We start from the raw sequence: 15475 nt of genomic DNA on the forward strand, positions 1-15475 counted from the left end.
GGTTGTCAACTTTCCAAATTGCAAATGTGGGTTAATCTCATTCTTCTTAAACCACCACCATGATAGGAACGATTGCAACAATGTTGTTGCCAACTATTACAGCAAGAGGAAAAAGATTAACAATGAGACATACCTCTAAGCAACATACACGATTTTAGGGGAGGAGTTAGGATAACTTTTTTCTTCAAGCCACGAAAAAACTTATATTGAGTTCCTTTCATGCACTGTAAACCCAAATTCTCTTTTTAACCCCAATTTTCATTTCAAGATAAATTAAACATTTTGATAGATACATAAAATGGATTATGTAATGAAATACAATACACTTCATGCAAACCATGTCAGCTTATATTAACTATTTAAACGTCGTTAAAGAAAAAATCAAATTGAAAAAAATTAACAAAAATTGAAAAAATAAGAAAAAAAACTACATTGAAAAGACTCAACAAAAATAAAAAAAAATAGTATTTAAACCTATTTTATATTATTAAAAATTTCACAACCAAACATACAAGTAACTTTTTCTTAATTATTAACACGACTTTAATATATGAAAGAAAAAGTTTCATCATACTATTTTTTTTAACTAACAAAAGCTTTGTTTTATGTATGTAAAGTTGAATATTAGATTATTTACTTTTTATTATTTATAATTTTCATACTTTTTAATTTTAATTAATTTATAAATTCAATTATTGTGTATCTATTTGATTCTAATAAAATAGTATCTCTATAAACGCATAGGTAACAAATGGAGGAAATATAAATGAAAAGCTTGGTAAATATATTCTAATGAAAAAAATACTTGATATGTAAAAGTAATAATTGTAATTACATGCTTTTGTATTCAACATGTAAGGGAATGATTTTTTGACCTTTATTTATGCGATGGCAAATTTCCTTTGTGCCACTTCAGAGACACAGACAGAACACGACCAGCCTCACCACCAGGCCCCGCTCAAGTAACAACTAACAAACAACTACCCAGTTCTCGTAACTCTGGTTAGATTAACCGAACCAGGGTTGGGACATGCCAGTTGGGGAGACATGGGCTTCAAGTTAAGTCCGCAAAATAATGCAATGATCAAGGTCACTCAATCACACACACTACACGCAACGCAATGCATACGTGAGGACCAGACGAGGCGACGCAGCACCCGATCCAAACCCAAACCTTCGCTCATCCATCTTCCACCAATGCTAAGAGAGGAAACGGTGGGTTCCAGAAGTGCCAGGCACACCGCCGCCTCCGCCACCGTCTCCAACAAGGTTCTCGTCGCCGTCAAGGCGGAGAAGGTGATCTCCAACACCGCATTAGCCTGGGCTCTCACTCATGTCGTTCACTCCAGCGACTCCATCACGCTCCTTGCCGTTTACTCTGCTCAAAAAACCGGTACCTATTTTTGTCTGAACTCTCTCGATGAATCTCAATTCCTTTGAATCGTATTGAACAATCGCAAAATTAAAGAATTAATTCTCACAACAAAACTTAGATGTTTTTATTCACATGCTTATGATGCTGTACTTTTAATGGAATTGAAGTTTCATTTCTGTAGTCGTTTTGTATGAATACTGGAATTTCACACGCTGATTTGAGAAGAACACTGAAATTATATTATGAAATTCTGTTTAACTTGTTCTACTTCTTGCCGATTCAACTGGCTTAGAGTTTGAACTAACTTTGTGTGGATGTGGACTGTTGCAGGCAGAAGATTCTGGCATTTTTCGAGAATTGCTGGAGACTGTACGACCGGACCGGCGGCGAAGTTGCCGGAGCGAATTTCAGATATCTCCGAGTCTTGTGCGCAGATGGTGCTTCAGTTGCACAATCAAGTTGAGGTAACCTTGAAATTTAATTTTCCCGAACGATTCACGATTTTAAAGAAAACTGTGATGTCAATACTAAAATTGAGGTATGCACTCGAGTAAACAGAAAACCTGTACCTGCTGTCACTGGTATCGCTTCCACCACCTTTCTCTCTCAAGTTGTTGCCTCGGCCCTTAACGTTTAGTGCGACGAAAAGGACTCCGTTTTCCACCTGGTTTTTTTAACATGATGACTCGTTGTTTATCAATTTTTTTTTCCGGTTTTAAAAACGTTGTGACTTTATGACCATATTCGCGCTGTCGTTTTTGTCTCATTCTCTTTCTTCCGGGAACGGAGATGTATTTTTCAATCATTAATGCGATGTTTGCATTACCACTTTACAAGAAATTTTTGAAACACATAAGATAAATATAATTAAATAAGATAAATAAAATAAAAATAGAATAAAAATATGAGTTGCGTATATTAAAAGAAAATAGAATGGAAGAAGTGGAATTTTCTGTTGATTTAGATAAGTAGAATAAAGAATGCTGATCCAAAAAAACAAAAGGGAGAATAAAGAATGAAAATTAATAAATTGTATTATTTTTATACTAACTACGAAAATTAAATTTAACTAAAAAAAATTAACATTTTACTATTTTTTATTATTTTCTTAATACGAAAATGTTTATTATATTATTTTGTTATAAAACTACATTATTTTAAATTTTCTTCCATTTTACTTCTTCCCTCAATCAGTGAGTTAAAAATTTATACTTTAATTTAATATTATTATCTTTATGTCCTCTTATCTGTTTAAACTAAAGCAAATTTAGAACAGAAGCATAGTAAATTATTATTCCAGTAATTTTATATATTATATACTTTCTGTCAAATCTATATCAATAATTTTTGCTAATAATTTGTCTTTTTTATATCAATCATTTGAAATATGCATGTCTGTATATGTGTATATGTATTTTTTTTTCCACCAAAAGAGGGCAATGTATAAACCACTACGTCCTCAACTTTGCTTTTCAGTAACATGTCAGAGTTGAGGAAGTTTCTGATCTCTTCAAAGTTGTACCAGCTTGACTTAATTCTTTGGATTCGTATATGCTTTTAAAATCTTGTCTTACAATGGAGTTTATGATTTATCAATAATTGCACATGCAGAAAGCATGGTAGGACAAACTACACAAAGATATGATAAACAACTGTCCATGCATGGTAGAGAAAAATGGAAAAGAAATTTTTATTTTTATAATAGAAAATGTTTTTATTTGACACTAAATTACATTAATTGATAATTTAATTTTAGAATTATTTTTATCATTAAAAAAGTTAATTTTATATTTATAAAAGGAAAATTAAAATTAAAATTAAAATAGTAAATATAAAATATGTGTAAAAAATATTGAAAGTGAAAATAACATTCTGAATTATATTTTTTAGTATCATAAATGAAAAGATTTGGCCGTTATTTGACAGTGAAGAGTTGATCCCAATTAGTTTTACTGAGTCAGACTACCCTCATGATTATGGTTCCTATACGTATTTGTGAGGACAAATAGACGAAGATTATGTTTTTTTGTGATAAAATATTTTGCTTTAAAATTTCCTTTTTAATATTTACGTTTTTTCATGCATTATATCTACTAGTATTAGCTTTATAAAGCTCACTATGACGTGCATACTTCTATTTTCTGTTACAATTCTTTCTCCTTAAACATTCACTCCATTTTCTAGGTCAACAAAAAAATACATAGACCATGATATTTTAACAATTTTTTTACTCACTATTTCATTGATCCATATATAATAAACCAATCATAGACTACCACATAAATTAATTGTTATAAAAAAATTGTTAAAAAAACATTTTACTTTCAATATTATTAAATCAAATTGTACTGTTTATAGTTGTTGCAGTCTGAAATTATTTACTCCAAGCTAGAGCGCATTTACCTTCTTTTTTCTCCCTCTCTTAGAAATCCCCTAATCCTCCTCCCCTATGTAATTATAGAATTATTTCCCCCCTTTTCCTCCTAATCTCAGTAGTGCAGGATTGTATTCACGCCGAATCTCTGTCCTGGATATTCGAGGTCTCCAATTTACGTTAATCAATTGTGAGAAATGGTTACTTATTTTGTGGGAAGATGGTCAAAGATGCGGGAAAGGGTCCAACTAGGGCCCTAGGCCATGGAAATCAGCCCCTTATTATACCAAGCTAATCAAATAGAATCTTACGACGTATTCACACTAACTAGACTGAACTTTCGGTAATACACTGCCATAAGATACATAATTCTGCCATATACCGATATGATACATACAATAATAAATACAACAGTATATGGATACTTCTAGTCCAAATTCTTTTTCTAAAGTGAGATATGAATACGCGTTCTCTCACTCCTAATTTGTTTAAGAATGCATTTTCCGTAAAATGATTACTGTATATCAAGGTATGACAGTTTGTATTTATTTCTCATAATGCAGGTAAGGGTAAAGATTAAGGTGGTCACGGGTACTCCCAGTGGTGCTGTGGCGGCCGAGGCCAGATGGAGCGGTTCCCATTGGGTCATACTGGACAAGTAATTAAACATGAAAAAGTATTTCTTTTTTTCTGAGCTATTAGTTTATTTTGTTCATTGCAAATATGTTTCTCATTTGTTCCATGCACGCCGCAATGAGGTCATTTGGCTTTGCATATTTGACACGTTGATGGATTGGTGATGAGAAATTGTTGTGTGGAAGAGAACCACATCGTTTATTCATGGTTCAGAACAATCTTAACATATTTTTTAAAATTTCCAGTTTATGAAAAATTAATTTTAACACTTAAACCATATATTACAAGGGGATAATTGATATCTTCCGGTTTCTGCAATTCATATGTAGCACATTGGCTATTTCTTTTATTACGAGCAGTTGATAAGCCATACAAGAGAACCTTATTTTAACCAACTGCATCAGGTTAATCGTTCAATTGATTTATGCATGCAATAGCCTAAACTATTGTCTCTCCGATTATTACATGGCGGTAAACAGAGAAAGCAACCTATTACATTTTTTCCCACCTAATTCTTTGCTAGGTCCAGTGAACAGTTTAATTAATCAAGTAGGTTATTTGAGATTCGAAGAGGCATTGCCTTTCTAGGATTTGATTGAACAACTGCTCATAGGTAGAATTTTTCGGAGCTTCATTGTCGAATGATAAATATACGAGAAATTTGTTGATGAATACCTACGTTGTTGAAACAGGAAATTAAAGCAAGAGGTAAATCATTGCATGGATGAACTCAACTGTAGCATTGTGGTGATGAATGGGTCACAGGCAAAAATCCTCAGACTTAACTTAGGGTGTTCCGATGAACTCCAAACCCCTTTTTTCTCGGCTACTTCTTCACCAGGCATAGAAATTGCAAAGCTAAAAGGCGGAAGATTGATGCATTCTACCCCAGTGGGTAGCCCTGAAGAAGCAGGTACTTCTGTTATAAGAAATATAGGAGTAAATTCAGGGTCAAGTTCGGACTCGATGACTTCTCCTTTCCTTGTCTATGAACAAAACCCTCTGTACGAGGGTCAGGGCCCAGGAAAAAACATACACAAAGCAATCAACGAACAGATAGATTTCAATGTCCAGCCACCATTATACTTTGACATTGAAAGAGATCGCCCTCCCCCGCTATGGCCGCGTCCAACAGCATCCGTGGCTAGTGAAAACAAGACTGTATTTTGGATTCCTCAAAACCACATTGTAGACGAGAAGTTTCAGAAAACTAAAAACAACAGTACTATCCAAAGAACTAAATCTCCATCTTCGAAAACTTTACTTGAGAATTTTAAGCGTTGTGATCAAGAGATGAGAAGAAATGAATACGGGTTTGACCAAGCTCAAAGTAGAAGATACGACACGGGCAACAGAGATAATTCCATACCTTTGGGCAGAACTACCTCAATACCTCCTCCCTTGTGCTCACAGTGTCAGAATAAAGCACCAGTATTTGGAAAGCCTCCAAAACGGTTTTCTTACAAAGAGCTAGAGGAAGCTACTGATATGTTCTCAGATGTGAATTTTTTGGCTGAAGGTGGATTCGGTGTGGTCCACAAGGGAATCCTCAAAGATGGTCAGGTTGTTGCGGTGAAACAGTTAAAGTGTGGGGGTTCTCAAGCAGATATTGACTTCTGCAGGGAAGTTCGGGTTTTGAGCTGTGCACAACACAGAAATGTTGTGCTGTTGATAGGGTTTTGTACAGAGAGCAATTTGAGGATATTAGTTTATGAGTACATATGCAACGGATCCTTAGACCTCTACTTATATGGTATTTACTAACTTTATTTCAAACACTTCTTTATTGTCGTTTCTTTCTGTCTCTGTAATTTGTTTTGAATGTTCTTACATCAATCAAAAGAGAGATCAAACAGTCTATCACTTGATTAACAGGAGATGAGAGTATGCCTCTCGATTGGAACTCACGCTTAAAGATTGCAATTGGAACTGCACGAGGCTTGCGCTACCTTCATGAAGACTGTAGAGTTGGTTGTATAGTGCACAGAGACTTTCGACCCAAAAATATCCTCTTAACCCATGACTTTGAACCTCTGGTAATGAACTCACCTTCCGCATTTTTTTTTGGCCAAAAGTACTTGACGTTCAAATATTTTTGCAATCTGGTAATTATAAACGACAATGCTTCACACGTCAAATAAATAAATAAAAAAAACTGCATTTTAAATCTAATAATGCAACTTTGATATAGGTGGCGGATTTTGGGCTTGCTAGATGGTACTCAGAATGGAATATAGATACAGAAGATCGAGTTCTAGGAACTTCAGGGTAACGAATTTGCTTTTTATGCATGTATATTTTCTTACCATCAAGATAAGGGACATCACGGTTTTGATTCTAATTGATGGTACCTTACATAAACTAGGTATCTTGCACCGGAGTATCTTGACGCCGGAAATCTTACATATAAAGTAGATGTATATGCATTTGGAATTGTATTACTAGAGTTAATAACAGGTAGAAGAATTAGCGAGTTGGAACAGTTCAACGGATTCTCGTATCTTCCTGAATGGATTCACCCTCTACGCATGTTAGAGCCCAGTCATATCTTACAAAACGTCAGTTCTCCCAAACCATTGGAATTTAATCTTCAATGGCAAGCTATGGCTCGAGCTGCTTCGTTGTGTCTCCGTGTGGATCCCGATGCCAGACCCCCAATGTCAAAGGTATGATTTCCATGGGTTCAACTTGTTACTTAGAAACTCTTTTTACTTTTTTTATTAAAAAGGCCCTTCTTTTTAACTTGAATGTAGATCCTGAGAGTGCTGGAAGGGGGTGATCCAGTTCGTCCTATGGGTTTAGACATAAACTCAATTGGTAACACAAGTGGGCATTTAAGCGGTTTGAAGTCGCTCACTCCACCAGAAGCTACGATAACTCATTCTCGTACACTATCACATTGATCATTCCCTCCGCTCTTGGACCTTTCGTACGCTTATTCAAACTTTCAGATATGCAAAGCACTTGTAGGTAACAACTAGGAAAGAAATCATTATCTTAGCCTTCTCATTCATAAATAGATTTCTAATTTGGCTGGTGTTTCTGGAGCCCTGTACTTCTGACTGGCCATATGCTTAATAGCAAAAATTTCATTTCTCGTTATTCTATTTTCTCTTGCATCGGCCAATCCCCAAATTGTTTGTACAACCTCAGGCTCTCTATAATAACTGTCAATTTCAATATGCAGGACTAGCAGTGTGCATGTGTGTTGTTCACCATATTTCTTCCCATCTCTTCTGCAGAAGAAAATATATTAATTTTGAACACAAATATTACATTCCTTTAAAATTAGTTTTATTCTATATCTTTCCCATTACATCATCTATTTTCTTGTACTACCTTGATGGATTACTGTTCTAGCAAAAATTGAAAAAAGGTCTAAGCTAAAATAGGAGTAGATGAGTATAAAAAAGGATGTTTTTTTAATTATGTATTCTCTCAACGTAGTTTAATAGTTAATAAATGATATATTTATTATTTTAAACTTATTTTTATATATTTGTGTTTGATTCCATGTTGTTTGGTATCTTTTTCCTCGTTAAAATAGGAGTAGTATTTTTTATTTTCAACTACACCATAGTGACAAAATTACACAAAATATATTTTAAAGGGTTTATTGATCTTTAGAAAATCGTCAGTCATTTAGCAACGATGATTTTCCAAAGTACAAGTTAAAGTAAAGTGTACACTCACATGAAAAACAAGTGGACTGAATCAAAAGACCAGGAGTTTCATTATTTTACAAGCTGGAGAGGGACAAGTTGTGTACTTTTTCAAGGAAAATTCTAATATGTTTTATCATAATCATAAGTCAATTTTTTAACCCATCATGCTTAGAACTAATCTATCTAAGTTAAACTTTTAATAGTTTAAAGAAGTCATTTCTGACACATCTTATGACTTTAATAACTATTTTTTTATATAACTTCTAAATAATTACAAAGATAATTTCTTTTCTTAAAAGTCATATACATCAAATACATGTGTGAACTCTACCAAAAAAATAAATTGTTAAGTGAATGAAAACACACACACTAACACAAAATCAACTCATACTGGATGTCATAATCAAGAGTATTCTAGAGATTTTAAACATTTTCGCGTCCAATGAGAGAGATAAAACTGTTTACAAATTTTAAAATTAGAAAAATAAGGAATTATACAAACACCATCTTATTAGAGAGAGATAGTAAGACCTACTCCACAAGAAATAGTAAGTACTATGAATGACCTTTGATGACAGAATGAAGAAGCGAGCAAAGGTGGACAAGACCTAATACACATAATAAGAACTTCATAAGGAGTCACAGGAATCTCGCATTTGCATAGAAAAATAAGAAACTTTATCTAGCACTCAAGGTGTATGTTTCATATTAGAAGATGTCATATCTCAAACTTGTCCTAACCTAATCAATTTTTTAGTCTTTTATGAAAGAAACATAAATGAACCACACCCTCTCAATTATATGGTTTGAAAGCTCAATTTATAACAAGACATCTCAAACTGTTTCAAATCTAGATATGATATTCAAAGGGTTGGACACAATACAATGTAAGATGTTTGTAGGCACGTTATGTTTTCTATTACTCAATTGAAAAAAAAGGTTACGCAAAGTTTAAGTTTAATCCTGATCTATCATATACAATCTTACTCGTTTGAAGATTATGATTGTGCAATAATAAGTTTGATCTCGACTATTCCGATACAATCTTACTTGCTTAAAGACTAATTAAATATATTATGATTTAAATATTATGAATTATATATATATATATATATATATATATATATATATATATATATATATATATATATATATATATATATATATATATATATATATATATATATATATATATATATATATATATATATATATATATATATAAAGATGTTATTACAATAATACTTAACTAAATACAAAATACATAAAACTTAATTTTAATATAAGAATTTTAATTCCAAAAGAATATTTGACTATAAATAAGATTGATAAGATCATGATAAAAATGACAACATACTAAATACTCTTATATCTCTTTATTAGAAAATGATGATTTATGTTAAGTTGAAATTAGTTAATATCATCATATTTTAAAAAAGCAAATTCTAAACACTAGTGCAGAAAGGGCTTTAGACGTCTGTTATTTTGGCCTTTTAACGTCCGACATGAACCCGATGTCTTTGTGGGTGATGTTAACCAGACGTCTGTTGTGCCAGGTCAGACGTCTATATAGACGTCCGTTATGGGACAAACAAACGTCTATACAGACGTCTGTTCCGACACAACGGACGTCTATATAAACGTCCATTTGTCTCGGAACGAACGTCTATATGGCTGAACGGGTTATTTAGGATTACGGGGTTTGGACGTTTGTTTGTGCACTGCCACACGTCTGAAGAGCAGATTCGAAATGAAAATGGAGGGAGATGGAGGAGTGCACGACCTAAAACGTAGGCCAAAAAACGCCACCCAAGAACACGCAACAAACTGCACCAAAATGCACCGAAAACGATTTTTAATCGGTCCAAATGAAAGATATTGCATCACTGAACAATTTAATCGGAATAAAAGTAAGATTAAATGGTCCAAAACAGATAAAAACCAACCTGGAAATGCAAGGTGCAGAGGGAACTCTCACGGGTTCGCATAACTCCTCGCAGGTTCGCGTTTTGGTGTGTATGTCCTTATTTTAAACGTCTTTTGAACGTCCGTTGTGGAGGGGGTCGGACGTCTATAATATGGTAGACGTCCGGCCCCCTCCAGAACGGACGTTCAAGAGGCTAACAGGGTAGTTGAACCCGTAAGCCTTTTGAACGTCCCTCTTGGAGGGGGCCGGACGTTCAAAAGGCTAACGGGTGGAGTTGAAGAGTTGATTGCTTCAGCCTTTTGAACGTCCGTCCTGGAGGGGGCCGGACGTCTACTATATATAGACGTTCGGCCTCCTCCAGGACGGACGATCAAAAGGCTGAAGCAATCAACTCTTCAACTCCATCCGTCAGCCTTTTGAACGTCCGTCCTGGAGGGGGCCGAACGTCTATATATATAGTAGACGTCCGACCCCTCCAGGACGGACGTTCAAGAGACTGACAGGGTGGAGTTGAAGAGTTGATTGCTTCAGCCTTTTGAACGTCCATCTTGGAGGAGGCCGGACGTCTACTATATATAGACGTCCGGCCTCCTCCAGGACGGACGATCAAAAGGCTGAATCTTCAACTCTCCCGTCAGTCTTTTGAACGTCCGTTAGAGGGGCCGGACGTCTACTATATTATAGACGTCCGGCCCCCTCCAGGACGGGGGGCCGGACGTCTCCACACTCAATTATTTACATTTATGTCACCGGTCAATTATTTACGTTGGAGTTTTGGTGAACGAACGTCTATGAAGTGACGTTAAAGGTCAATTCTGCACTAGTGAAAACTTCTTCACTGACCTGCATTTCGTGGGGAAAAAGAAAAACTTGTATGCTTTTCACCATTTTCATTTTTGTTGGAGAGTGTGAACACGATAGCTGAATATTATGCAAATCAGCGCTTCAAAGTTACATTTTTTGAGTTGGATATTGACTTTTTGGATCAAATGGGGAAGAAGGCCTTTGGTAAAAGCCCACGACCAAAATTAGATCACAATGTGAGAAAATTCATGTTTTATGAAGAAATTAATTAGGAAGAATTTCTGATTATATTACATGACCCTGTTTTCTACCCTTAAAAATATTTTTCATGATATCTCCATATCTTAATACATACACCCACGTTACCAATGCACCATTAATTAATCATCTAACTACTCCTTAGAGAAGCATGTCTACACGCCTCCTCTCTTTCAACCTTTGGAATATCTACTCAAATCATATGCTATGCATACTTATAAGCCTAAAATATACACACATGTTACAATATTATCTTTATTTCATTCCCATCTCTGTTTAATCTAATATATAGTTCTTTCTTTTCGTATGAATAATCTCTCTGTATATAGATTAATTGTGTTTATTAGCATATATACTCTTTCAATATTATGATTTTTATGTTTTTTAATTAGAGTGAATTAAGTGTTTTAGTGATATTAGTAGGATCAACCTCTTATATATGGACTTAAATTGCTCTACAAATCTAGTTCAGCTTCATCACTTAGAAAAAACTTCGGTTGAATATTGATACTTATGATGATTTCTAACACTGTTACAAATAACTATGACGAGTTCAAATATTTATAATCATTATAGTTGTGATAATATTTAGTAATTATGTTAATGATACTTATGGTAACCTTTAATAAATTTTATCAATAATAATTATGGTGATCTTTAATAGTTTTCATTACTAATTATGATGATATTCAATAATCGTGTTAATGGTAATTATGATAAACTTTAATAATCATAAAATAAAAATTGTGACAAGTTTCAAGGTTATGAGCAAAAAACTTATATAAAAAGAGGAGGACATACAAGATCAAACAAAAATAAAAATGGTTATTTTGTTAAAGGTTTGGGATAGTGCCTCTTCCTCCTCTTACACTGTTATTAGATTTATTTTAGAGAAACACAACACCATGGATTGAAGTCCAATTCCACAAGGGATTGACACCATTAATTCTTTATTCAAAACTTTAAGACAATAGATTGATGAGTCTTTACATTTATATGATGTTCTACATATTCAGTTCTATCTAATGTGAGACTTAGATTTTCTTGAATTCTTAACAAATATATCATTTAAAAAATAAGAATAAAATAAGTTCTTTTTATGACATTATTAGGAATGATCTATTATATGAACATAAATGTTTTATAACTTTAGTTCAACTCACTTGACAATGTTAGGTTGAATTTCATCCCTAACATTATATATGTTGTCAAAGACTTAAATGTTAAATTTAAGATAAATTAGGTTAATGTGATCCAATAATCGATTAGTATGCATGATAAAAAAAATATATATTAAACATCTCATGCAAATTCAAAAGAATATGAAATGATCGTCAATAACATTATTATTAAAAGCTTATAAAATAATATTAAATTTTTCATTAACAAAATTTGTTTACTAGTATATGGAAGTTCTTGTTTATCAAATATATTTTGTAATATTTAGTATTTATCAATAAATTTCCAAAAGAAATCTTTCCTATAAATATGAGATTATATATATGAGACATCTTTAACTAGAAATGGGATTCAAACTCTATAAGGTGATGACGTTATACTTTAAATTATAGCTGTTAAAAATTAATAATAAATCTGACAACATAAAATAATAAGTTTTGATTTGAATAAATAATAGTAAGAAAATATATTAATTGATTTTTGTTATAGCAGTAAGAAATACATTGAAAGGGAGGTAATCTTAGTGAGTGATAATCGTTGGGCTTATTGAGAAAATCTGATTTCCAATTAAAGAAAACCAAAGCAGTAAAGAAGTTTGTTTGAACTACCTCAACCATTCATTCTTACACAGATTACATTACATTAATACATGTTAATTAATAATACAGATCTTCGACCAAGCCACACTCCCAATCTCGTAGAATCAATCAATCAAAGTCAACGAGCAAAAAATACGAGACCAAGAGCAAGAAAAACAAAAGGCACAATCATCCAATCAAAACACGTGGCCATAAAAAAACCGAAGCCCAGACGGGCCTGGCCCATCAGTTTCTCCCACTGGCCCAGCCCGAAGAGAGGCTACTGTCGGAGATGGACGGCAGCGACTCCGCATCAGATATCATGCGCTGATGCTGCGCCTGATAATTGTTCATCGATTCCGACACGCTCCAAACCTTAACCGATTTGTCCAAACTGCCACTGTACAAAACCCAGCGCCGGTCTCTGCTGCCGGCGGCTTCGCGGTCCTCCTCCACGGCCAGGCACTTCACGGGACCGTCGTGACCAGTGAGAACAGACACGCACGTGTGAATCACACCTTCTCTTCTCCACACGCATATGGTCTTATCTGCGGACCCGCTGAACACTAACGTCCCCGCGGCGGTGAGGCACAGCACGGCGAGCTTGTGGCCCTTCAGGACGCCGCCGTGCGTGTAACCCTTCTCGCCCTCCCAGAAGTTCACTAGCCCATCGGAGGCGCCGCAGTAAACCATCGAAGCATCCGTGTCCACCGCCAGCGCCGTCACCGCGCACTCCTGCTTCAGCAGCGTTTTCACCGCAGTGTGCTTCAACCCCTTCCCCCGAGGCTCCCGCCGCCACACCTTCACCGTGCCGTCAGCCGACCCCGAAAACATCATCCCGTCTTCGCCGCACACCACCGCGTTGACGGCGTCGTCGTGCGCGTGGATGGACTCGAGGCATTTGGAGTCGGCGATCCTCCACACCTTGATCGTTCTGTCCCACGACGCAGAGTATAGATACATCTTGTTATCGGAGAGACTCAAACACGAAACGGCGTCCGAATGTTTTATCCACAACGCCGTTTTGTGTCGCCGAACCTGAAAACCCAAAACAATTCACTGCATGAAAAACCTCAACACATCATCATCTGTTTGTTTTATGTGCATGCTTTTTACCAGAAAGAAACTATTAATATAACTCGATTCCAGCATCTCCATTAAAAATTCAAACTTTTTTGTTTTGATTAAAAACTAAAAGAATTCATTAAAAAAATATTAACGTATCTGTATTTTGATTTTCGTGTAATTTTATCGTCATTTTGTTCTGATATACATCAGAAAGCAATAGTGTGACGAAATCTTGCATGAGCAACAAGGTGAAAAGAATGCAAGACAAAAGTGGAAGCGAAAAGAACCTCGACGTAGTTGCTGGGTTTAATGGAGCTCTTGAAGATGTCTTTAAGCGTGGGCAACGTGCCGGCGCGTTTGTGCACGCTCGGGTTCTTCGGCGACACCTTCCAGACGCGGATTTTGCCGTCCTGGTGCCCCGTGAAGATTTTCTGTCCCGACAGAATTATGGTTTTGACCAATCCGCTGTTGGATTTGAACCCAGAATACTCCTGCAGGTTCTTCCACACGCGAATGTTCTTGCTGTCGGACCCCGTGTACAAGAGGTCGCCGGTAGCCGCCAGCGAGTATATGTGTCCCTCCTCTCGGACAAGAGAACCTACGAGAGCGTTCTGAGGCAAGCTCCCGCCGTCATCATCCGGCAACCACTGCACCTTCTGAAACGGCGAACTGGCGGTCTGGTTCCACGGCGACATCATCATGGGAGAACCCTCGCCGCTGAGCCTACCCTGGTCGTAGAAATAAGGACTCATCGGCGACGCTGAACTGCTAGTCCGCATTGTGTACTCGTCGTCGGTTAAAGCCTCCGTGTTGGACATTCTGGGCTCCGATTGCATGTACTGTGATCGGGGAAAGCTTTCACCAAACATAACCCTATATGAATTAATTATCTAATTAATTAATTAATTTATAATTGACAATCCTCTCTCCTTCTTTAACGTGTGTATTGTAATTTCATTCACCGTGGAGCAGATAAAAGAAATTGAACTGCTACAGGAAAATGGAGAGAGGAAAGAGGAAACTAAATTTTGGACGAAGACTTTGATTGATTCTTGGTTGGGAAGAGAAAGTGAGAGAGCGAAGGAGAGGTTAAAGAGTGTGAAGAATGCTTTGGTGGTGCCACCCAGACAAGAGAGAGAATGTTCAAAACTTCATATATGGAATTTGAATCGCTGGTTCAAATCGTTACGTCAATCGTTTCTCGACACATGTCACGTCTTATTTTAAGCTTCCTTCCTATATTTACACTCTTTTTTTTTTCTTCATGGCTGTCATCTTTGGAACATCTTCTTCCTCGTTCTCAGCTTTTCATTCACTATTTTAGCTCCCCAAAGCTCTTATAATAAGGGAAACTTAACTCCATCTAATATCATTTCCTTTCTCTTATCTTACGAAATATATCAAGTTCTATATGCATGTTTGATTGAAACAACCATGTTTTCTCAAGTGATGCATGTGATGTCGTCTTATGATGTTAGCTAATGATGTTTGGTGTCAGAATTTGACTTCGATTGTTATATATATATATAGTTTAACAATATATATACCATTTCGATATTGGTTCTTGTTGAAATTAATTACATTAAAAATCCAGTTTTTGTTTGGATAAAT

At 35.4% G+C, this 15475-nt stretch overlaps 2 protein-coding genes and 1 long non-coding RNA gene across 3 annotated transcripts; 1 reads left to right on the plus strand and 2 right to left on the minus strand.

The window, feature by feature from the left end:
* The first annotated feature begins 1047 nt into the window (after positions 1 to 1047).
* On the plus strand, positions 1048 to 7567 carry LOC108323674 (uncharacterized). The gene is made up of 8 exons (XM_017556175.2): positions 1048 to 1393; positions 1706 to 1839; positions 4313 to 4407; positions 5078 to 6138; positions 6261 to 6421; positions 6577 to 6653; positions 6751 to 7051; positions 7139 to 7567. The coding sequence occupies exons 1-8, from the start codon at positions 1048 to 1050 to the stop codon at positions 7286 to 7288; spliced, it is 2325 nt and encodes a 774-aa protein (XP_017411664.1). The 3' UTR covers positions 7289 to 7567.
* On the minus strand, positions 1348 to 2050 carry LOC128197925 (uncharacterized). Its single transcript, XR_008250648.1, has 3 exons — positions 1945 to 2050; positions 1681 to 1844; positions 1348 to 1434 (listed from the first exon to the last, which is right to left on the minus strand). It is a non-coding gene; the product is annotated as an uncharacterized LOC128197925 (long non-coding RNA).
* A 5258-nt stretch (positions 7568 to 12825) lies between the features above and the next one.
* Positions 12826 to 15203, minus strand: LOC108338556 (protein JINGUBANG). Its single transcript, XM_017575509.2, has 2 exons — positions 14152 to 15203; positions 12826 to 13834 (listed from the first exon to the last, which is right to left on the minus strand). The coding sequence occupies exons 1-2, from the start codon at positions 14731 to 14733 to the stop codon at positions 13043 to 13045; spliced, it is 1374 nt and encodes a 457-aa protein (XP_017430998.1). The 5' UTR covers positions 14734 to 15203; the 3' UTR covers positions 12826 to 13042.
* Positions 15204 to 15475: the final 272 nt, after the last annotated feature.

The sequence above is a fragment of the Vigna angularis genome, chromosome 7, assembly GCF_016808095.1.
Source record: "Vigna angularis cultivar LongXiaoDou No.4 chromosome 7, ASM1680809v1, whole genome shotgun sequence".
NCBI classification, from domain to species: domain Eukaryota; kingdom Viridiplantae; phylum Streptophyta; class Magnoliopsida; order Fabales; family Fabaceae; genus Vigna; species Vigna angularis.

Coding starts and splice junctions, on each gene's coding strand:
- LOC108323674 (XM_017556175.2), top strand. CDS start 1,048: ATGGGCTTCAAGTTAAGTCCGCAAAATAATGCAATGATCAAGGTCACT. Junction 6,422..6,576: donor CCCATGACTTTGAACCTCTG/GTAATGAACTCA, acceptor ACTTTGATATAG/GTGGCGGATTTTGGGCTTGC. Junction 7,052..7,138: donor CCAGACCCCCAATGTCAAAG/GTATGATTTCCA, acceptor ACTTGAATGTAG/ATCCTGAGAGTGCTGGAAGG.
- LOC108338556 (XM_017575509.2), bottom strand. CDS start 14,733: ATGTTTGGTGAAAGCTTTCCCCGATCACAGTACATGCAATCGGAGCCC. Junction 13,835..14,151: donor AACCCAGCAACTACGTCGAG/GTTCTTTTCGCT, acceptor TTGGGTTTTCAG/GTTCGGCGACACAAAACGGC.